The sequence below is a fragment of the Nomascus leucogenys genome, unplaced genomic scaffold (genome assembly GCF_006542625.1).
Source record: "Nomascus leucogenys isolate Asia unplaced genomic scaffold, Asia_NLE_v1 Super-Scaffold_241, whole genome shotgun sequence".
In the NCBI taxonomy this organism is placed as follows: Eukaryota; Metazoa; Chordata; class Mammalia; order Primates; family Hylobatidae; genus Nomascus; species Nomascus leucogenys.
Window position 1 is genome coordinate 2,162,380 of NW_022095767.1, and position 23,711 is coordinate 2,186,090.

Genomic DNA, 23,711 nt, shown 5'->3' on the forward strand with positions numbered 1-23,711 from the left:
GCTAATTTTGTATTTTTAGCAGAGACGGGGTTTCATCATGTTAGCCAGGCTGGTCTCAAACTCCTGACCTCAAATGATCCACCTGACTCAGCCCCCCAAAGTGCTGAGATTACAGGCATGAGACACTGTGCCCGGCCTTTAGAATCTTTTTGTAAGAAATGCAGAGGATGACTCACAGCTTCTGGGACATACACAGGTTCACAGGAATTAATCTTGGTACCTTGGGGGCAAGAGCCACGAGGACGGCAAAGCTGGACAGATGGAAGCACTTGCATTTGGTGTAAGAACCATTGCTGTACACGTGAGAGCAGCCCTCCGTGGACCAGCTGCCTCCCTCCAATCCCTCCCAGTAGACACAGATATGTTTTGTTCTCTTGTCACCAGGCTGGAAAGAGAATAGTATGAAAGTGGGTCTCTTCCTGGTTTTATTTTTATTTTATTTTATTTTGTTTTATTTTATTTTATTTTATTTTGGGACGGAGTCTTGCTCTGTTGCCCAGGCTGGAGTGCAGTGGTGCAATCTCAGCTCACTGCAACATCTGCGTCCCGAGTTCAAGCAATTCTCCTGCCTCAGCCTCCCAAGTAGCTGGGACTACAGGTGCACACTACCATGCCTGGCTAATTTTTGTATTTTTAGTAGAGGTGGGGTTTTGCCATGTTGGCCAGGCTGGTCTTGAACTCCTGGCCTCAAGTGACCCGCCTGCCTCAGCCTCCCAAAGTGCTGGGATTACAGGCATGAGCCAACGTGCCCAGCCTATTATTTCAACTTTACAGGTTAATCACAATGCACAGTATTGGAAACTGGATCAGAAATACACTTATAGGGGAGGAGTTTCACATCACCACGACTGTGGTGGGTTATTCTCCATCTATTCTGCCCTTCTCTGGTCAGCTCAGCACCCTGGGGTTGACCCACTGAATGGCTTCGCCAGCTTCCTTGCTATTTATAGAACCAAAGAGAGGCATTGGTGAGACTCACTGGGTGAGAGAAGAGAGAGAAATAAAGTATTTCTTCCCTGTGCACTTTCTGCTTTAAGCCATATCCATTTTCTGCAGAGCGATCCCTCATTCCTGCCTCCAGCTTCCACTGAGCTCAAGAAAGCTTCTCCTCCATTGCCTGTTGGCTTCAAAGTGAGAATGGCACCTCACTGTGGCAGGCTCTGGATGCCTCAACACTTCATTTCTTCCCAAGCTTTATTGAAGTGTGATTGACAAAGAAAAACTTATACGTTTTGATAGATGTATACATTTTTAAATGATTACCACAATGAAGCTAACACATCCAACACTTCACGTATTTGTGTGTGTGTGTGATGAATACACTTGCGATGCACTCTCTCAGCAGATCTGAAGTGTACAATACATTATTAAGTGTAGTTACATTGAGTGTTGTACATCAGGCTGGGCGCGGTGGCTCACGCCTGTAATCCCAGCACTTTGGGAGGCTGAGGCACGCAGATCACCTGAGGTCAGGAGTTTGAGACTAGCCTGGCCAACATGGTGAAACTTCGTCTCTACTAAAAATACAAAAATTAGCCAGGCATGATGGCAGGTGTCTGTAATCCCAGCTACTTGGGAGTCTGAGGCGGGAGAATCATTTGAACTCAGGAGGCAGCGGTTGCAGTGAGCCGAGATCACGCCATGGCATTTCAGCCTGGGCGACAGAGCAAGACTCTGTCTCTTAAAAAAAAAAAAAAGAAAAAACTATTGGCCAGGCACGGTGGCTCACACCTGTAATCCCAGCACTTTGGGAGGCCGAGGCAGACAGATTACCTGAGGTCAGGAGTTCATGACCAGCTTGGCCAACATGGTGAAACCCCGTCTCCACTAAAAATACAAAAATTAGCTGGGCATAGTGGCACACTCCAGTAATCCCAGCTACTCGGGAGGCTGAGGCAGGAGAATTGCTTCAGCTGGGGAGACAGAGGTTGCAATGAGCCAAGATGGCACCACTGCACTCCAGCCTGGCCGACAGAGCGAGACTCTGTCTCAAAAAAAAAAAAAAAAAAAAAAAAATCTTCATTCATCTGTTGACAGATACTTAGGCTGTTTCCGTATCTCGGCCAGTGTGAATAATACTGCAATAAACATGGGAGTGCAGTTATCTCTTTGAGATCCTGTTTTCATTCTTTTGGCCACATACCCAGAAGTAGAATCGCTGGAACAGACGATAATTCTGTTTATAACTTTTTGAGAAGCCTCTGTACTGTTTTCCATAATGGCTGTACCAAATTACATTTTCATCAGCAGATCTACAAGCGTTCCCCCCCCTTTTTTTTTTTTTCTGCCACATACTGATATTTTAAGTTTTTGGTAATAGCCATCCTCACCGTGGTGAAGCCAAATCTCACTGAAGATGCCTCAGCATGTCTCATGTGTTCTCTCACTTCTGAATTCCATTTCCTACTTGGGAAGCTGACCGCACCTGCTCACCCTTTAAGGTACTGCATGGAGACCCAGCCCTGGGTGTTTCTCACCTGTTTATGGTGAAAAGTCAGGAACACAGGTTCAGACAGGGAAATTTTTTCCTTCAAACCGATGGTGCCACTCACAACATGAGAGTTCAGTTTTACTTCCTGCATCCCTTTTCTTTTACTAAAAAAGGATGCATTCAGAATATCCCCAAGAGATTGATACGTGATAAGGGCAACTGCAGTGCTCTCTGAGAAAAAAATGGAAAAGAAATACCGTTAGTGGCCATCCATAGTTTGGAGAGAAAGTACAGTACTGTCTAATGTGAGGGTCGTAGGGCAGGCAACGAATGGCTAAAACTGCCCTTGGAAATCCGTTAAATGCCGTTCAATACACTGCATCGCTTGGGGTGCAGCATTTTTGTCTATATAATATGTATTATAATGCCCCACACATTATAAGCAATATATGTGCAAACTATGCTCTTCAGAGTCCTAAAAATATATACGAGCCCTTGAGCATTACAACCAGAGTTGTGAGGCAAGATGCTTGTCCTCAGAAGGGCACATGGAACTCAGGCAGGCTAAGAAAACCACACTCTCTCAGCCTTCACCTCAAGCTCAGTCTGGGGTACCTAATTTAGTGGAAAGGTATGCAGAATGACCCGCTGTATTTAATTAATTCACTCCTTTTCTCTCTCTCTCATCTTATCACCCTTCCTCTCCCTGTCTTCCTTTTCCTCCTCCCCTTTTCATGAAGCCACAGTTTAATGTATAGAGGTTCAGGCCCGGTGTGGTGGCTCACACCTATAATCCCAGCACTTTGGGAGGCTGAGGCAGGTAGGTCATCTGAGGTCAGGATTTTGAGACCAGCCTGCCCAGTGTGGCAAAATCCCATCTCTACTAAAAATACAAAAATTAGCCAGGTGTGGTGGCGGGTGCCTGTAATCCCAGTTACTCGGGAGGCTGAGGCAGGAGAATCGCTGGAACCCAGGAAGGGGAAGTTGCAGTGAGCTGAGATGGTGCTACTGCACTCCAGCCTGGGTGACAGAGTGAGAATCCGACTCAAAAAAAAAAAAAAAAAAAACATGGAGGTTCAGTGCACACAGGATGCCCGTATGATGTGGGTGTTTCCCAAATTGCAGTTATCCACGTGCTACCATCCCATTTTTGACCAAAGCTACTTATCATCTGTATTTCTATTTGCTCCGTTTAAAAAATCTAACTCGGTCGGGCGTGGTGGCTCACACCTGTAATCCCAGCACTTTGGGAGGCTGACGCAGGCAGATCATCTGAGGTCAGGAGTTCGAGACCACTTTGGCCAACACGGTGAAACCCCGTCTCAACTATAAATACAAAAATTAGCCAGGCGTGGTGGCATGTGCTTATAATCCCAGCTACTTGGGAGGCTGAGGCAGGAGAATTGCTTGAACTCGGGAGGTGGAGGCTGCAGTGAGCCGAGATTGTGCCAGTGCACTCCAGCCTGGGCGACAGAGTGAGAGTCATCTCAACAACAACAACAAAAATCAACTCATTTTTAGATCCCTTCCCTCCCTTTCCCTACTCTACAGCTCCCGGTAAGGAGTGAAGATTAATGAATAACCAGGAATTTTTTGGAGGAAATGCAGCAGATATTTCATTTTTAAGGTAACCAGGTTTTTCTCTTTGAAATAGTTCATATGCATTCATTCATTTATGTTTCATGGAAATATTTCTTTATCCTCTACTGTGTGCCAGACATTCTAGGAATTATTATACAGCAGTGAACAAAACAGACAAAACCCCTGTCATCAGAGAGCTGATGTCGTAGTGAGAGTGATCAGCCACCAACAAATAAATAAAAGAAAAAATACATAGTGCAGGAGCTTTGCAGAGACTTCAGGTGATGAGATAAAGCGTGGGTGAAACACTATGCCGTGAAGGTAAAACCCAGCCTGCCACCTGCTTTTGTAAATAAAGTTTTATTGACACACAGCCACACTCCTTCACTGACACATCATCAATGGCTGCTTTCACACTCTGATGGCAGAGTTGAGTAGTTATGACAAAGCCTAACATATTTAGTTATGACAAAGCCTAACATATAACAAAAAGCCTAACATATTTACTCTCTGGACCTTGTACAGAACATTTGTTTTCCAATCTGTGGTAAAGAACAAGACTGGGTGGCTCTTTTAAAAAGGGTGTTCATAAATGCTTCTCAAGGAAGTGTTCAAGGCAATCTGATGCCACTGAGTGTTACCTTTTCAGACCATCACATGGAAACAGAGCATGCATCAGCCAGTCCCCCCCCTTTTTTTTTTTGAGACAGAATCTCACTCTGTCACCCAAGCTGGAGTGCAATGGCACAATCTCAGCTCATTGCAACCTCCACCTTCTGGGTTCAAGCAATTCTGCTTCATCCTCCCGAGTAGGTGGGATTACAGTCATGCACCACCATGCCTGGCTAATTTTTGTGTTTTTAGCAGAGATGGGGTTTCTCCATGTTGGCCAGGCTGGTCTCAAACTCCTGACCTTTGTGATCCACCTGCCTCACCCTCCCAAAGTGCTGGGATTACAGGCATGAGCCACTGTGCCCGGCCCAGCCAGTCCCTTTTAAGGAGGCATTTCAAGGAATCCTTATGCAAACCTTTGTGTATGTCACAAAGTACACACCCCATATGACAGCCTGACTTCTCTCTGCAAAATGCCTAGTTAGTGGTCAAGGAAGATCTTTTTATTCCACCATATAGAATCTCCCTACCTTAAAAGCTTTGTGAATTCTCACCCCAGGGTTTAATCACCTAGAAATAAAACAATCGTATAGAATTTGGAGTCAAGATAATTCACCAGGGATACGGTACCTCTTAGGGTTCCTTTTAAAGCATCAGCACAGTTGATATCCATGGTGTTATTTCCAGCTTCCAGAAAAGCGTTCTCCCTTGTCTCATTGCACCTCTTGGTTTCATAGACTGAAAACATGAAGAAAGTCAGTCCTGTTCTCAAGTCTCATGGCTAAATAATTTGCTGAAGAACTCCCTTTTCTGGAAGACCTCCTACTGGTGATTCCATCTCCCCTATGCAAGGTTGGCCACATGGCACTTTCTTCCCATCTTTGGCTGGTAGAAATGGAGTGGCCAAAATGGCCTTAGCAACACACTGGCCACAACCCAAGAGAAGAGAGGAGAAGGGCGTGCTTCCCAGAACTGGTACTCTGATAGGCAAACTAAGCAGTTTCCACAGGACACTTAATGGTACTGGAGTGCCTAGTTAGGGGGGAATGCAATCTTTATAAGCAAGAGTAGCTAAGCATTTAAATGTTTTCCAAAAAAAAAAAAATAGTCACTAGGAACAGAACTTCTGCATTTGAGAAGAATCCTATAAACCTATAAACACAAGAGCTGATCATTTTGTGAGGTCAACCTCAACATTTTGGGGTATACAGAGTTTGTCTCTGAACAAATGAGAAAGCTGTCCTAGGGGCTATGGCAGACTGCTTATTATCTGTGATCACCATTTACCTATTCTTTCTTTGGATCTAGAACTACTAAATTTAAGCTGAAGACAAGCCATTTTCCAGCTTCCCTTGCAGCTAGGCAGAGCCATGCAACTATTTTCAGGCCAATGGATCAAAGAACAGAATGGCATGTGTCAAGGGAAACAGGCGTCCTTTCAACTTCTCTTTTCCCCTTTTCATTGGCTGGTAAAAGGGTGTGATAGTAGACCAACTCTCTTATATCACAAAGTGAAGGTAAATGATGAAGGCAGCAGAGCATAGAGCTGCCACGGTACTGCTACATCAGCCCTGACTCACTTATGCTCAAACTATTCAAGAAATAATGGTTAAGCTGCTGTTTACCACGGTTATACCACCAGATTTGGTATGTTAATTCAGACACTAAGTTCACATGAAACATTTGCCAAAATAGACCATCAATCAAGTCTCAACGAATTCAAAAGGATTGAAATCCTACATAATGTGTGCTCAGACAACTCATCAAAAAGAGTATATATCACAACTATTTTTTCCTGGTAAGCTGGTTTAACATATGTAAATCAATCAATAGGGTTCATCTCATTAACAGAATGAAAGATAAAAACCATCTCAATTGATGATAAAATGATCATCTCAATTGAGGTAGGAAAAAGCATTTGACAAAGTTCAACATCCTTTCTTGATTAAAACCCACAATAAATTAAATGAGGCCATTAACACAAGGAAACCCTAAAAAGCTACAGATATTTGGTAATTCAGCAACACACTTCTAAATAAACCATGAGTTAAATGATAAATTACATAGAAAATGTTTTAATATTTTGATCTAAATGATAATGAAAGCCCAGTATGTGAAAACTTGCAGGATGCAGCTAAAGCAGTGCTTAGAGGGAAATATATAGCTCTAATTTATAGCTAAGTTTTAAGCTTTAAAGGCATATATTGGGAAAGGAGAATGATTTAAAATTAGTAATCTAAATTACCAAGTCAGCAACTTAGAAAATGAAGAGCAAGTTCCACACAAAGAAAGTAAAAGGAAGGAAATAATAAACAACAAAAAATCAAAGAAAAAGGAAATGGAATAATAATATAAATAATCAACAAATCCAAAAATTGGTTCTTTGAAATGATTAACAGATACAGAGGTCAGGAAGAAACCACAGTTCCTGACATAGAGTTCCTAAAACCCTTAGAGTTTCCTAAGCAACAGGAACACTAGGAAAATCTTTTGTTCTGATATTTGGTCTCGGACTCAAGTTGCTGACATATAGCCCCTAAGACCATTGTAATTTCCTGAGTGACAGGAGCATGTGACTCAACTCTGAAATCCTTTGTACTTTCTTGGTTATAGAAACATCTTTTATTCTAATGTGGTGACTCTTAGCCAGCTCCTGGATAGCCTCAGGATGGGGGTGGTTGCCAAGGAAACCAATGGTGAGATTAAAGCGTTGGAACTTTCAGTTTCACCCCCATCCCAGATACAGGAAGAGGAGGGGGGCTGAATGTTGAGTTGATATCAATGGCCAATAATGTACCCAATCGTGCCTAACTAATGAAGCCGCCATACAAATCCAAAAGATTTGTTGAGCTGTCTAGGAGATTCTAGATAGCTGAACATGTGTGGGTCCCTGGGGTGGCACCTCTAAAGAGGGCTTGGAAGCTCTGCACCTCTTCTCCCATACTTTGCCCTGTGCATCTCTTCCATCTGGCTGTTCATCTGTATCACACACACACATATAATATATATAAATATATATTTATATTTTAAATATATATAAATATATATTTATATTTTAAATATATATATATATATATTTTTGAGATGGACTTTCTCTCTGTTGCCCAGGCTTGAGTGCAATGGTGCGATCTCAGCTCATTGCAACCTCCGCCTCCTGGTTTCAAGTGATTATCCTGCCTCAGCCTCCTGGGGAGCTGGGATTACAGAAGTGCACCACTATGCCCAGCTAATTTTCATTTTTTGTTTTTTGTTTTTTTTTTTTAGTAGAGACGGAGTTTTGCCATGTTGGCCAGGCTGGTCTTGAACTCCTGACCTCAGGTGATCCACTTGCTTTGGCCTCCCAAAGTGGCATGACCCACCACACCCAGCCCATTTGTAATATATTTTTAATAAATGGATAAGTGTAAGTAAAGTGCTTTCCTGAGTTAAGCAAGTCACTCTAGCAAATTACTCAAACCCAAGGAAGGGGTCATGGGACTCTAATTTATAGCCTGTCAGTTGGACGTACAGGTTACAACCTAGAACTTGAGATTGGCATTTGAGGTGAAGAACACTTTTGTGGGACTAAGCTTGCAGCCTGTGGGATCTGACATTCTCTTTGGTAGATAATGTCAGACAATGTCATAATTGAATTATAGAACACCCAGCTGGGGTCCACTGAAGAACTGTGTGGTCAGTGTGGAAAAGGAGCCCACACATATTTTGTTGACCAGAGATGAAGTATTCTGTGTTCTTGTTACTGTATGAGAGCAGAGTAGGAAAATAACCGAGGCTTTTTCTATCCCCTAGCCATGGTGGCATAGCGAATATGCTCTTACATACTTTCCATCATACCAAGGGAAGTTGAAAAGAAGAAGAGAGCTGGTTTATTCTCTTGTCCCTTGAATTTGCATTTTTGAAAATGGAGTCCTTCTCATGTAGAATGCTGGTGTAGAGGGTCTGTGATCCTGAGAGCCCACAGATTTCATCATTCAGAAACCCTGACAAAGCCAGGACCCAGACCTCTTTATGGTCTTTATGGAGGGTCATAAAGACGCTACTCAGCCTCTCTTACCTACATCAAATTCAGAAATTTGACCCTTTCCTGGAGAAGCAAAACTCGTATTCCAGATGCCCAACTCCACGCTTTGAATTAGTTGAGTAGCCCTTCTTGCAAAGTCCTCTCTGCTTCCATCTCTTCTCAGATTTTCCTTCCAAAAAAATTAAGCTAATTAGATTGACTCTTACTGAAATGTAAGAAATAGGGAATATACACAAGTGTTGGAGTGGGGAGCCCAGAAGGCAACAATATTTATTAAGGTGCTACAAGGTGCGTGTGGCATTGAGAATCTAGGTGCTTGATGTAGGTCTTTGAATGACAGCTGAGGCACTTTCCCCCTACCCTTGTATTTCTCTATCTCTATGGACATGTGGCACCAGGCACTTCTTGATTGTGGGAGGCTGTCCCAGGCACTGTAGGATGTTGAGCTGTATCCCTGGTCTCCATCCACCAGACGCCAGTCACACACATCACCCCCAAGGTATGACAACCAAAAGTGTCCCCAGACATTGACAGATGACCTTGGGACAGAGGACAAAATTACCCCTGGATAGAACTATGCTACCCTAAAAATCACAGGAAGACATGTTAATGTTTGGGTAGGAGAATGACATAGTTATATGTACCAGCTGTTTCCCAAATCCAGGCTTCACTCCACTCACCCAGATATCCACGTTTGACTGTGTCGTCCCTCGACTGTTCTCTGTGAAAGAAAAGATGTCATTGAAAGACATATGGGAGAAAATACACCCTGCTTACATCCCTTCTTCCAATCACCCTCAAGTTGAGTCTTTCCCTAATGCTTCTGCAGCCCATCCTAATTCCCCTCTAAGAAGCCTAAAAAGTGTTGCACAGTAGAATTATAAAAGAGAATTAGAATGGGGCTTCCAGTTTCATATTGAGTTAATGCAAAAGTAATGGCCATCTTTGCCATTGAAAGTAATGGCAAAAACCGCCATTACTTTTGCACCAACCTATGACTGTAGTCAACACTGTTTATTGAGCACCTACTCAAAACCAGGCACAACGCTGAAATATATGGATATAGGCTAGGAAAAGAAACCAAGGTGTCCCCTTGTGGAATCTGAAGTCTGGCAGGAAAGTCATTAAGCAAGTTATCATTAATAAATAATTAAGCAATTGCAAGGGATGCTCTTAATAAATAGAACATGACATGTGGACAAAAAGATGGGAACTGTAGACACTGGGGACTACTAGAGGGAGAGGGTGGGAGGCTGATGGCTGAAAAGCTACCCATCAGGTACTATGCCCACTACCTGGGTGATGGGAACATTCATACACCAAACCCCAGAGACATGCAATTTACCCACGCAACAAACCTGCACATGTACCACCCCCAAACCTAAAATAAAATAAAACAGGACTTACTAAAATCAATCAATCAATAATAAATAGGACACAATGGTGTGGGAGTATATAGCAGAGGGTCCCAACACATCAGGGTGACATGGAAGAAATCAGTGTTAATTGAGTTAATATTATAGAAGCAGTTGCCTACACATCACAGTATATAAAGTGCCTTCATATATATTATCTCATTTCAAGGAACACTGAAGGTTGTAGAAAAGGCATATACAGCATAATAGCCAGTATTAACTGATCTGTCCTAGGTGCCTAGGACTGTTAAATATTTCACATACATTAATAATGAGTAGGGGCCAGGTGCAGTGGCTCACGCCTGTAATCCTAGCACTTTGGGAGGCCGAGGCGGGTGGATCATTTGAGGTCAGCAGTTCAAGGCCAGTGCGGGCAACATGGTGAAACCCTGTCTCTACCAAAAATGCAAAAATTAGCCAGGTGTGGTGGCACATGCCTGTGGTCCCAGCTACTCAGGAAGCTGAGGTGGGAGGATCGCTTGAGCCTGGGAGGCAGAGGTTGCAGTCAGCCAAGATCACACTACTGCACTCCCGCCTGGGTAACAGAGTGAGACCCCATCTCAAAAATAATAATAATGAATAGGAAAGGTGTATTAATTTGCTAGGGTTGCCATAATATAGTGATACAAATTGGGTGGCTTAAAGCAATAGAAATGTATTGTCTCACAGTTCTGGAGGCCAGAAGTCCAAATTAAGGTGCCAGCAAGACCATGCTCCCTCTGAAGGCTCCAGGGAAACACCTTGCCCTGCCTCTTCTAGCCTCTGGTGGTTGCCATCAATCTCTGACATTCCTTGCCCTTTGGCAGCATAACTCCAATCTTCACCTCTGTCTTCACATGGCCATCTTCCCTGTGTGTGTGTCTCTGTGTCCAAATATGTTTCATCTTATAAGGACACCAGTCATGTAGGATTCAGGGTCCACTCTGATCTAGTATGACTGCATCTTGACTTATTACATCTACAAATACCCTATTTCCAGATAAGATCACATTCACAGATTCCAGGTGGAATCAATTTGGGGAGAACACTATTCAGCCCGTAAGAAGGATTCAGAAATGGCTCCAAATAATCCCTGCTTCTTGGCATTCACATCCTTGGGTAAATCTTCCCTTGACTGTGGACTGGACTAAGTGACTCATTTCTAAGGAACAGAATACGGCAAACGTTATAGGATGTCACTTCTGAGAGTGGGTTATAAAAGACTATGACTCCTGTCTTATTCATGCCCTCTTTCTGGCTATTCTAATGTGTTTGCTATAACAAAGCAAGCTGTAGAGACCCACATATCTAGGAACTAAAGGCTGCCTCCCACCAACCACCAGAAAGGAACTGAGGGTTTCAGTCCAATAGCTCTCAAGAAACTAAATTCTCCCAGCAATCTTGTGAGTAGCTTGGAAGCAGAACCTGCCCCAGTCGAGTCTCCAGATGAAACCACAGCCTGGACAAAAACCTCAGTTGCAAATGTGATAGACCCAGAAGCAAAAGACCCAGCTAAGCCATGCTTAGTTCCTTAACCCAAAGAAACTATGAAACAATACATATGTGTTGTTTTAGGCCATTAAATTGAGGGGTAACTTGTTATGCAGCAACACATAACTGACACAATAGATACTATTGATATTACTACTCCCATTTAAAGATGAGGTATGTAGAAATTAAGTCATTAACTGAAAGCCAGATGGTAAGTGGAAGATTTAGCACTTAAATCCAATCTCTCTTACCCAAAACGTGAAATAATACTGGAATTAAACAAATAAATAAATTGTGGATAGTGAGAGACAGGTTTCTCATTGTTGGAGAAGGAAGCTACAAATAAGGAAAGAGGGAAGGTTCCAACAAGCCTTGATGTTGAACTGGAACCAGAGGTATCAGTGTGAATTCGTCAGATTTAGTAGATAGGTAGATAGACACAAAAATTGAATTTAAGGTGAGTGAGAGATGAATAAATAGAGAAATTCAGAAAAAATTTAGAGGTGTTTTTTTGGAAGCTCAGGAAAGAGACCTGTATTGGACACATACATTTGGAAGCATCTATACAGAGATGGTTATTGATGCCAAGACTTGGATGACACCACCTTGGAAAATATCATCAAAGACAACAAAGGAATGAGGGACGAGGGTTAGAATGGAGTTTGCACTCTTACCCTGGCCTGAAATTAGAGAATCTCTCAGAGTCTCCCCCAAGTCCCCATCATTTTTCATAGTGGAAATAGGATTTGGAGGTTCTTACCATAACAATCTGGATGATCATAATCTATAATACTAGCCAGCACGTTGAAGATAGGATATTTTACCAAACAGCTACAGATGTAACCTCCAATTTTATTTCTACAATATGCATTATACTTGCACTTTGCCAGCCCGGTCTCACATTCATTAATATCTGTGAATCAAGAGAAAGTGTTGCTTTCATTTTCATAGAATTATACCATTTCCCTTGCCCATGAAATCTTTATAGCCCAACCATTGTCCATCAATGTTCTCCCTAAGTTAATTTATAAATCCAATGCAATTCCAATTTTAGAAACATCTACATGTATTTTACGGGGTGAGAGACAAGTTGTTACTATCATGAAGGTGCAGCCGGAAAAAACTACAAGGTAGGAACCAGACATTAAAACAAAGTATAAAGCTGCAACTAAACAAAGAGGTACTGATGCATGCATAAATAAAAATAGACTAATGGAATAGACTAGAAGTCCAGACATAGACCCAACTACCTATGGAGCTTTAGGTGGCTTGGCCGGGAGCGGTGGCTCACGCCTGTAATCCCAGCACTTTGGGAGGCCGAGGTGGGCAGATCACTTGAGGTCAGGAGTTCAAGACCAGCCTGGCCAACATGGTGAAACCCTGTCTCTACTAAAAATACAAAAATTTGCTGGGCGTGGTGATGCATGCCTGTAATCCCAGCTACTCAGGAGGCTGAAGCAGGAGAATCACTTGAACCCGGGAGGCAGAGGTTGCAGTGAGCTGAGATTGCACCATTGCATTCCAGCCTGGGTGACAGAGTGAGACTCTGACTCAAAAAAATAAATAAATAAATAAGGTGGGGCATGGTGGCTCATGCCTGTAATCCCAGCACTTTGGAAGGCTGAGGCAGGCAGATCACGAGGTCAGGAGATCAAGACCATCCTAGCGAACATGGTGAAACCCCGTCTCTACTAAAAACACAAAAAATTAGCCAGGCGTGGTGGTGGGCACCTGTAATCCCAGCTACTCAGGAGGCTGAGGCAGGAGAATGGTGTGAACCCAGGAGGCGGAGCTTGCAGTGAGCCAAGATCACGCCACTGCACTCCAGCCTGGGCAACACAGTGAGACTCTGTCTCAAAAAAAAAAAAAAATCATGGCTTATGCAATGTTTATGTGTCTTGCCTCTCCCAATCACATCAGCCTTCCCTGCTGAATGGACCAGAGCTGAGGTTTAAGCAAGGGACCCACAGACAGAAGGTGCTCTGGACCACAGGCTTATACTTGTGCTCTCCATCAGAAGGACTCAGGGACAAGCACACCTGGCCAGTGGCTGTACTTTGTCAAATAGTCTGCTGAAGAGATACGAGTCTTATTTGGGCTATGGGTTTATGTGTTTTGGGCAGAGGACACATGGAACAGAATAGTTATCACTAATGAGAGATTAAATGAAAACCCCATTAATATTTTTACCTTCACACTTCTCAGAGGAATCATGAAAGTATGTCCTGCCAGACCTGGCCTGAAAGCCATCTTCACAAGTACAGTGGGTGCTGTTGTGGCAGTTGGCATATTTAGGGCATGGTGGACAGGAAGCTGCAGAGAGAATCCACTCATTCATCTAAGAAATATTTAGTATGTATCTACCATGTATTGATGCTGTGGTGAGAAGAATGTCATCTTAGGAATAGCTCTGTTGGCATCCTTTTGGCACCCAGCCCATTGCTGAACACAGCGGAACACAGTGCCCAACCATGTCCCACTTCTGCCACCAACACCACTTTTGCCAGATAGGTGAACCTCCAAATGCCAGCACCTGTGTTTCTTTCCTTGTGGGCTCACCCTGGCTACCAAAATTCTCTTTGTTCATCACATGGCAGGTTAACAATGACTTTCCTAAGTAGCTCCCTTTATCAATGATTGATAGAAGATAGAGCATTTAAAAAAAAAAAAAGCCAATTCATTATTATTAAAAAAAAAACAGAAAATAACAAGTGTTGGTGAGAATGCAGAGAAAATGGAACCCTGGTGCACTGCTGGTAGAAATGTAAAATGATGCAGTGTCAATGAGAAACAGTATGGCAATTCCTCAAAAAATTCTAAATCAGAATTACCATATGATCTTACCATATGATCCAGCAATCACACTTCTGGGAATATACTCAAAGGAATCAAAAGCAGTGTATAGAAGAGATATTTGTCCACTCATGTTCATGTCAGCATTATTCGTAATAGCCAAATGTTGTATGTAACCCAGGTGCCCATGAATGAATAAATGAATGAACAAAATGTGGTCCATCCACACAGTAGTATGTTATTCAGCCTTTAGAAAGAAGGAAATTCTGGCCAGGCATGTTGGCTCACATGCCTGTAATCCCAGCACTTTGGGAGGCCAAGGTGGGTGGATCACCTGAGGTCAGGAGTTCAAGACCAGCCTGACCAACATGGTGAAACCTCGTCTCTACTAAATGCAAAATAAATAAATAAAATAAATTAGCCGGGCATGGTGGTGCATGCCTATAATCCCAGCTACTTGGAAGGCTGAGGCAGGAGAATCACTTGAACCCGGGAGGCAGAGGTTGCAGTGAGCCGAGATTGCACCATTGCACTCCAGCCTGGGCAACAAGAGTGAAACTCAGTCTCAAAGAAAAAAAAAAGGAATGAAATACTGACACATGCTACACCATAAATGAACCTTGAGGACATTATGTTCCATGAAATAAGCCAGGACAAAGCGTCAAATAATGTATGATTCCACTCCTATGAGATGCCCAGAGTCGCTGGATTCATAGAGACAGAAAGTAGAATGGTGGGTGCCAGGGCCTTGGGGAGGAGGAATGGGGAGTTCGTGTTTCATAGAGACAGAGTTTCAGTTCTGCAACTAGAAAGAACACTGTGGGTGGATGGTGGTGATGGTTGCATAACAGTGCAAATGTTGAATGGCATTGACATGTACCCTTGACAATGGTTAAAAAGCTACATTTTACGTTGTGTACATTTTACCACAATTTAGACATAATCATAATCAATAGCTTCCTTACCCATTGAGAGGTATAACTGAGGTGTCTGCTCCATGCCATACCCAACAGCTGCCTCCAGGGATTAAACTCCAGCTGCCCGCATGTAACTTGCTTGATAAAGATCCTATATGAGCTCCTCCCCTTCCTATGCCACTGCCCACTCCCAGCTGGTGCCTCCTAGGATTCCCTCCCAGAACAATGAGTTGCTCTCAGGGTCTGCTTCTGGGGGAACCCAAGCAATGACTTGTGGTGAAGGCGAAGTATTTCCTGGAATGACTCAAGACACAGGTTTGGGGAAAGAAAGAGGAGAGTCTAGCGTCCACCAGCCATGTGACCTTGAGGCAGCCACTTCTCTGGAGGACCCTTGATGAAGTGGGGACAATGTCCATGCCGTTTTTGTAGGAGTGTCATGGAGGTTAACTGAGATGGCACCGGGACGTGCTTTGCTGTGTAAATGCAGATGATGGTGATGATGGAGACAGGAGAACAGCTCTTGGGATCTCCAAGGAGCCAGAAGAAAGTGCCAGAGACTCCACGCTCTGTCTCTGGAAAAAAGCTCCTTCCCTTCTCTGAAGGAAGCTTCCAGATCCCAATTTCCTTTCCCCTGGCCTTTGGCTATGAATAGACTCACCTCCAGAATTCTTGGCTTCTGATCCTGGCAGAGCCAGTAAGACAGTGAGACCTGGAACAGAGAGAGGAGGGGATCATTCAGACGGGGATCCCCTGGACTCTGCTTGGCTGAAGGCTAGGTGAGTTAGGGGCAACTAACCCTAACTCTTTGCCCAGGCACACATGCAAGCTTCACCATAGCGTCTTCCAGGCAGGTTATAAACACAAGAGTCACAGATTTGGACATCATATCCTTCTGAAGTATGAGAAGTGCATCTGATTGCAGCTGTGTTTCCCAATTTCAGAAAACCCAGTAGCGAATTCAGCTTCTTCTCTACGTCCTAGCACCAAAAGACCGAGTTGGCAATCTCCTTTCTATCAGTCCAGACCTCGAACCGCACACTGTCCAAGAAAAATATAATGGAAACCCCACAGGTCCTTTTAAATTTTCCATTACCGACAATTGTTTGTGTTTTGAGACAGAGTTTTGCTCTGTCACCCAGGCTGGAGTGCAGTGGCACGATCTCAGCTCACTGTAACCTCTGCCTCGTGGGTTCAAGCGATTCTCCCGCCTCAGCCTCCCAAGTAGTTGGGATTACAGGCACCCGCCACCATGCCTGGCTAATTTTTGTATTTTTAGTAGAGATGGGGTTTCACCATGTTGGCCAGGCTGGTCTCAAACTCCTGACCTTGTGATCTGCCCACCTCAGCCTCCTAAAGTGCTGGGATTACAGCCATGAGCCACCACGCCTGGCTGACATGGCCATTTTTATGAGCCAAAACACTCAACACCAATTTTCCTGTGAATGATTTTATTTTTTCAGAGAGAAATATCACTTGATTCCCATAGGGTAGGGGTCAGCAAACTGGACCTATGAGTTGAGATGACTTTTGTATTTTTTACATAAAACATTTTAAGTGGTTGGAAAAAATCAAAAGAAGAATAATACTTAATGGCCATGAAAACGATGTGAATTTTAGGTGCCTATGTCTGTAAATAAAGTTTTATTGACACGCAGCCACATCCATTCATTTACAGGAGGTCTATGGATGCTTTAGGGCTGGAATAGCTCAGTTGAGTAGTTAAGGCAGAGACCATATGGCCCGCAAAGCTGAAATTCAAATTACCTGTCCCTTTACAGAAAAAAAATGTGCTCGCCCGTTACGTAGAGTATGGAACATCACTTACCTGTAAGGTCTCTTAACAAACCTTCCATCCTTAAACTGGATCTGATGCCTCCTATGGAGATTTCTTTTTCTCATCTCTAAGACCCTAAAGCCCAGAGGACGGGGTGGGAAGGTCTAGGTTGTAACTTACTGAGCTATGATGATCCGAGCGCGGGCCCACTTGGTGTCAATCCATGTGGCAGATACTCGAAGTGACCCTTTAGCCTACCCCAGAGAGGGTTCCTATGAATGCAGATGACTTTCTTTTTCTTTCTTTCTTTCTTTTTTTTTTTTTTTTTTTGAGACAGAGTCTCACTCTGTCATCCAGGGCTGCAGTGCAGTGGCGGAATCTCGGCTCACTGCAACCTCTGCCTTCTGGGTTCAAGTGATTCTCCTGCCTCAGCCTCCAGAGTAGCTAGGATTACGGGCGTCCGCCACCAAGCCCGGCTAATTTTTTTTGTATTTTTAGTAGAGACAGGGTTTCACCATGTTGGCCAGGCTGCTTTCAAACTCCTGACCTTAAGTAATTCAACCGCCTTGGCCTCCTAAAGTGCTAGGATTACAGGCATGAGCCACCGTGCCCAGCCGCAGATGACTTTCTGTCTCTCTCTGCAAGAGTGCATTTTTCTGCACCCAACTGGGGAGTAGGCCAGAAATGTGGGAATTACACTTTTTTCTTGGAGGTCCCTAGCAGGACAGCACTCCGCTACCTGCAGTGGTAACTCCCTCACTAACACGCCCTTCAGCAGCTCTTCACCCTTCCTTGTGTGGCTTCCCCATGCCCTCCTTTCCTGGGATCCCCTCCCAAATAAACGATTTACACACACAAGTCCTTGTTTCCGTTCCGCTTTGGGGCAGCCCAGCCTGACTGACTCAAGAGGAGAGCTTCTACTAGGACAGGCACACGCAGTTATTGCTGGAGAAAATGCCAAATTTGAGGGAGCAAATCAAGAGAGGACACCAGGGGCATGAGGAGAAGGAAAGGGAGTTCTTTGTTCCACTTACCTGAGAGCAGGACCAGGAGGCACCTGCTCCCCATAGCACTGAGACGCTGGGAACAGTCTCTCTCAAGCAGGACGTGGTCAGAGTGCCTGGAATGAATAAACCTCATGAAATACAATTTCTGATGGTCCCAAGTTCAGAAGCCACATGGCCAATGCTTACCAAAATGTAAGGCTGAGGCAGGATTGCTTGAAACCAGGAGGCAGAGGTAGCAGTGAGCCGAGATCGCATCACTGCACTCCAGCCTGGGCGACAGAGCAAGACTCCGTCTCAAAACCAACAAACCAACCAACAAACAAAAAAACCCCTTCCATCTCTCCCTCTCGTTTGACCCAATAATTCTGCCTCTGGGTAACTCTCTGAAGGAAAAGACCCTGCGAGGATGATCATAGCGTATTTGGTTATAGGGAACAAGTTTATCACCTAACAAATGCTAAAAAAAAGGATGCATCTGATGAAATATCCGGCTGGAATTTAAAATCCTGTTCTATCGCAATCAGCAAGATTGAGACTGGAAAACTCCACAGGACAAACTACTCACTTTTTATTTCCTTTTTTTTTTTTACATTGCTGTCATTGATTTGTTTATAGTTAAATTTTTAATTCATAATTATATATGCTTATGGGCTACAATATGTTTTGACATTGTGGAATGATTTTTTTTTTTTTTGAGATGGAGTCGCTCTGTCGCCCAGGCTGGAGGGCAGTGGCACGATCTCAGCTCACTGCAAGCTCTGCCTCCCAGGTTCACGCCATTTTCCTGCCTCAGCCTCCCGAGTAGCTGGGACTACAGGCGCCCGCCACCACACCAGGCTAATTTTTTGTATTTTTAGTACAGACAGGGTTTCACCATGTTAGCCAGGATGGTCTCGATCTCCTGACCTCGTGATCCGCCCGCCTCGGCCTCCCAAAGTGCTGGGATTACAGGCGTGAGCCACCGCACCTGGCTGACATTGTGGAATGATTAAATCAAGACAATTAACATATGTATCACCTCACATACCTATCGCTTTTCGGTATGAGAACTTTTAAAATCTACTCTTTTAGCCATTTTGAAATATACAGTATAGGCCGGGAACAGTGGCTCACGCCTTTAATCCCAGAACTTTGGGAGAATGAGGTGGGCGGATCACCTGAGGTCAGGAGTCAAAGACCAGCTTGGTCAACATTGTGAAACCCCATCTCTACTAACAATACAAAAATTAGCCGGGTGTGGTGGCAGGTGCCTGTAATCTCAGCTACTGGGAGGCTGAGGCAGGAGAATCACTTGAACCTGGGAGATAGAGGTTGCAGTGAGCAGAGACTGTGCCACTGCACTCCAGCCTGGGTGACAGAGCAAGACTCCATCTCAAAAAATAAAAAATAAAAGAAAGAAGTATGTACACATATATTTATATAATATATTTATATAAATTTAAATATATATAAATATAAATACATATATTTAATGTATATTTATATAAAAGGTTACTATCTCCTCTGTTTTAGGAAAATGTTAGCATTCTATATACAATTATCTATATATGCATGTATGTGTATTTATATGTGTATATATAAAATCATGCATACAAATGTACAAACATATAAATGCATCAAATGCATGTATATATGTATGATAATTTTGTATTTGCATAAAATATTCCTGGAAGGTACCTAAGAAACTCATAGCATCGGTTGCTTTTGAAAACAAATGTATGATAGGCTTAATACCTAGGTGATGGATTGATAGGTGCAGCAAACCACTATGGCACATGTTTACCTATGTAACAAATTCACACGTCCTGCACGTATATCCTGGAACTTAAAATAAAGTAAAATTTATTTGTTTATTTATTTATTTATTTTGAGATGGAGTCTCACTCTGTTGCCCAGGCTGGAGTGCAATGGCCCTATCTCGGCTCACTGCAACCTCCGCCTCCCGGGTTCAAGCAATTCCCCTGTCTCAGCCTCCCGAGTAGCTGGGATTACAGGCTCCCGCCACTACGCCTGGCTAATTTTTGTATTTTTTAAGTAGAGACAGGGTTTCACCGTGTTGGTCAGGCTGGTCTCGAACTCCTGACCTCAGGTGATCCACCCACCTGGGCCTCCCAAAGTGCTAGGATTATAGGCGTGAGCCACCAAGCCAGGCCTAAATGAGTCTTTCAAAGAAGACTTTAAGGAGCATTTTAGTAAGCGTTTGCCTATGGATATCAATTTAAAATGCACAAAGCACTCTCCTAAGGTAATGTCGTTGGCCAACTGGGGTTTAAGATAAAACCTCCAGTGCACATTAGCAAAGATGATGTGCTCTGCAGATCTGTTAAGCCTTTCAAAGGCGCTGCCAATGATGATGGAGGCACTGATGGAGAAGATGCTTTAAGTAGTTTGCAGAAAAGTTTCACAAAATCTAAGCAGGAAGGCAAACAACAATTACGTGCAATGCAAACAATCTGATATCACATGCAAACATAATGTCATAGGAGGCTATTAGAACGACATAGGGCCGGGCGCGGTGGGTCACACCTATAATCCCAGCACTTTGGAGGGCACAGGCGGGCAGATCACTTGAGGTCAGGAGTTTGAGACCAGCCTGACCAACATGGTGAAACCCCATCTCTATTAAAAACACAAAATTATCCGGGCAATGTGGTGAGTGCCTGTAATCCCAGCTACTTGGGAGGCTGAGACATGAGAATCACTTGAACCTAGGAGGTGGAGGCTGCAGTGAGCTGAGATCAAACCACTGCATTCCAGCCTGGGTGACACAGCGAGGCTCCATCTCAAAATAAATAAATAAATAAATAAATAAATAAATAAATAAATAAACAAACAACCAACCATAGAAAGTGATTATGACGTAGCATTAGGATCAAAAGGAGGTTATATGATTCTGTCATTACACATTGTATGCATGTATCAAAATATATCATGTGTAGCTCATAAATATGTGCCACTATTATGTATCAATACAAAATGTAGGTTATAAAGAAAGTATATAACATGTAAGAGAATTTTAAATGTTAATAGAAGAATGTCAGTATGAGTGATTTTAAATTTCTCTTTATTCAGCTGTAATTCTAAATTATGTACATTGCCCTAGCAATAAAAATAATATAATGAAGCGTTTTAATAAAAGAGGAAACAAATTATTATTATTATTATTATTTTTATTTGAGCCAGGGTCTCACTCTGTCGCCCAGGCTGGAGTACAGTGGCACAATCTTGGCTCACCGCAACCTCTGCCTCCCAGGTTCAAGCGATTCTCCTGCCTCAGCCTCCCAAGCAGCTGGGATTACAGGCACCTACCATCACACCCAGCTAATTTTTGTATTTTTAGTAGAGACGGGGTTTCACCATGTTGGCCAGGCGGGTCTCGAACTCTTGACCTCAAGTGATCCACCCACCTCGTTATCCCAAAGTGTTGTGCCCGGTCACAAAATTACTTTAAAAACTGTTCTTGGGAGGTCTATACTCCTGCTTTGATATATTCATGCTGCTTCGATCTCTGAGTTTGGAATCTGTTGGGGCTGCCTGTGTGTTTATGTGACAGTTCTCCCTCCATGCTTCACGCACAGTTACTTGCTGGCCATACACAGTTAGATGGCTTTAGAATTTGGTGCACAGGCAAACCTGGGTTTGAATCCCAAATCTACAACTACTAGTTAAGTGGCCCTGAGGTTGTGACTTTATCTCCAAGCCTCTCGTCTGCAAAATGTAGCTAAGAAAGAGCACATATTTCACAGTTTCATGCTGATCCAGTGAGATGAACCTTCATCCCTGCTGGCACATGGTAAGTCCTGAATAAAGCTACCTGTGAAGAGAAGTGGGAAGGATGATGGTGGTGGTGGTAGTGGTGGTGGTGGTCATGGTGGATGTGATAGTAGTGGTCATGATGGTAATGGTGGTGATGATAGTGGAGATCATAATGATGATGGAGGTAGTGATGAAGGTGGCATTTGTGGTGATGGTACTGACAGTGGTTATGATGGTGGACATGATAGTAATGGTGATAGTAATGGTGGCAAAAGTGGTGGTGATGGTGATGGTGGTAATAATAGTGGTGGTGGTGATGATGGTGATGGTGACGGTGGTGATGGTGGTGATGGTGATCGTGACGGTGGTGGTGGTAATAATGGTGATGGTGGTGATGGTGATAGTGGCAATGGTGATGGTGGTGATGGGATGGTGGCAATGGTGATGGTGGTAATAATGGTGATGGTGGTGATGGGATGGTGGCAATGATGATGGTGATAATAATGGTGATGGTGGTGATGGTGATGGTGGTGATAGTGATGGTGATGGTGGTAATAATAGTGGTGTGGTGATAATGATGGTGGTGATGGTGACAGTGGTGATGGTGACGGTGGTGATGGTGGTGGTGGTGATGATGGTGGTGGTAATAATGGTGATGGTGGTGATGGTGATAGTAGCAATGGTGATGGTGGTGATGGGATGGTGGCAATGGTGATGGTGGTAATAATGGTGATGGTGGTGATGGTGATAATGATGGTGGTGATGGTAATGGTGGTGATGATGATGGTGGTAATGATGGTGATGATGGTAATGATGGTGGTGATGGTAATGGTGGTGGTGATGATGGTGATGGCGATGGTGGTGGTGGTAATCATGGTGATGGTGGTGATAGTGGCGATGGTGATGGTGGTGGTGGTAATAATGGTGATGGTGATGGTGATAATGATGGTGGTGATGGTAATGGTGGTGGTGGTGATGGTGGTGATGGTAATGGTGGTGGTAACAATGGTAATGGTGATGGTGGTAATGATGGTGGTAATGGTAATGGTGGTGGTGGTGATGGTGGTGATGGCGACGGTGGTGGTCATAACAGTGGTGATGATGATGGTGGTAATGATGGTGGTGATGGTAATGGTGGTGGTGATGGTGGTGATGGCGATGGTGGTGGTCGTAACAGTGGTGATGATGATGGTGGTAATGATGGTGGTGATGGTAATGGTGGTGGTGTTGATGGTAATGGTGGTGGTGGTGATGGTGGTGATGGTAATGGTGGAGTAGTAACAATGGTGATGGTGATGGTGATAATGATGGTGGTAATGGTAATGGTGGTGGTGATGGTGGTGATGGCGATGGTGGTGGTCGTAAAAGTGGTGATGGTGGTGGTGGTAATGATGGTGGTGATGGTAATGCTGGTGGTGTTGATGATGGTCTTGGTGGTGGTGATGCTGGTGGTAGTAATGGTGATAGTGGTGATGATGATGATAGTGATGGTTGTGCTGATAGTGATGGTGATGATAGTGGTGGTGATGGCAGTGATGGTAATAATGAAGGGGGACTGCATGGTTGTGGTGATGGTGGCAAGGATGGTGGAAGTGACAGTAATGCTGATGGTGATGATGATGACAGAGGTCATGGAGCTCTCTCATGTCCCTTCCCTGACCCCAGTTGTAATCACAACTTTGCATGCTAAGGATTGACCTTTTACCCAGTGGTAATGAGAATTAACAAGGGTCCTGTGAAGTCCCCACAGGAACACAGTAGTGGCCTAAGAAGGCCCATCCCATGGAACCCCCTATTCCTAAGCAGGCCAGCTGCACATTATGCATTGGAATCTTGCTTGCAAATCAAATTTTGCTGCAGATGCTTCTCTCATCCCTTCCATTACTGCCTCCTAAAATCACTTATGGAACTTCTACTATGGGCCAAGTGCCTTA

At 43.8% G+C, this 23,711-nt stretch overlaps 1 protein-coding gene across 1 annotated transcript in view; it reads right to left on the reverse strand.

Annotated features, from left to right (window-relative positions):
* The window catches only part of LOC100599230 (putative adhesion G protein-coupled receptor E4P), a 38,244-nt gene extending 20,120 nt beyond the window's left edge, over nt 1-18,124 (reverse strand). The window contains exons 1-9 of the mRNA XM_030807812.1: nt 18,049-18,124; nt 15,899-15,949; nt 13,721-13,843; nt 12,291-12,443; nt 9,326-9,366; nt 8,679-8,814; nt 5,255-5,362; nt 2,478-2,662; nt 221-385 (exon numbers count right to left, since the gene is read on the reverse strand). Of these exons, the coding sequence (XP_030663672.1) occupies nt 221-385; nt 2,478-2,662; nt 5,255-5,362; nt 8,679-8,814; nt 9,326-9,366; nt 12,291-12,443; nt 13,721-13,843; nt 15,899-15,949; nt 18,049-18,082 (996 nt within the window). The 5' untranslated portion in view covers nt 18,083-18,124. The remainder of the gene's footprint in view (nt 1-220; nt 386-2,477; nt 2,663-5,254; nt 5,363-8,678; nt 8,815-9,325; nt 9,367-12,290; nt 12,444-13,720; nt 13,844-15,898; nt 15,950-18,048) is intronic.
* Nucleotides 18,125-23,711: the final 5,587 nt, after the last annotated feature.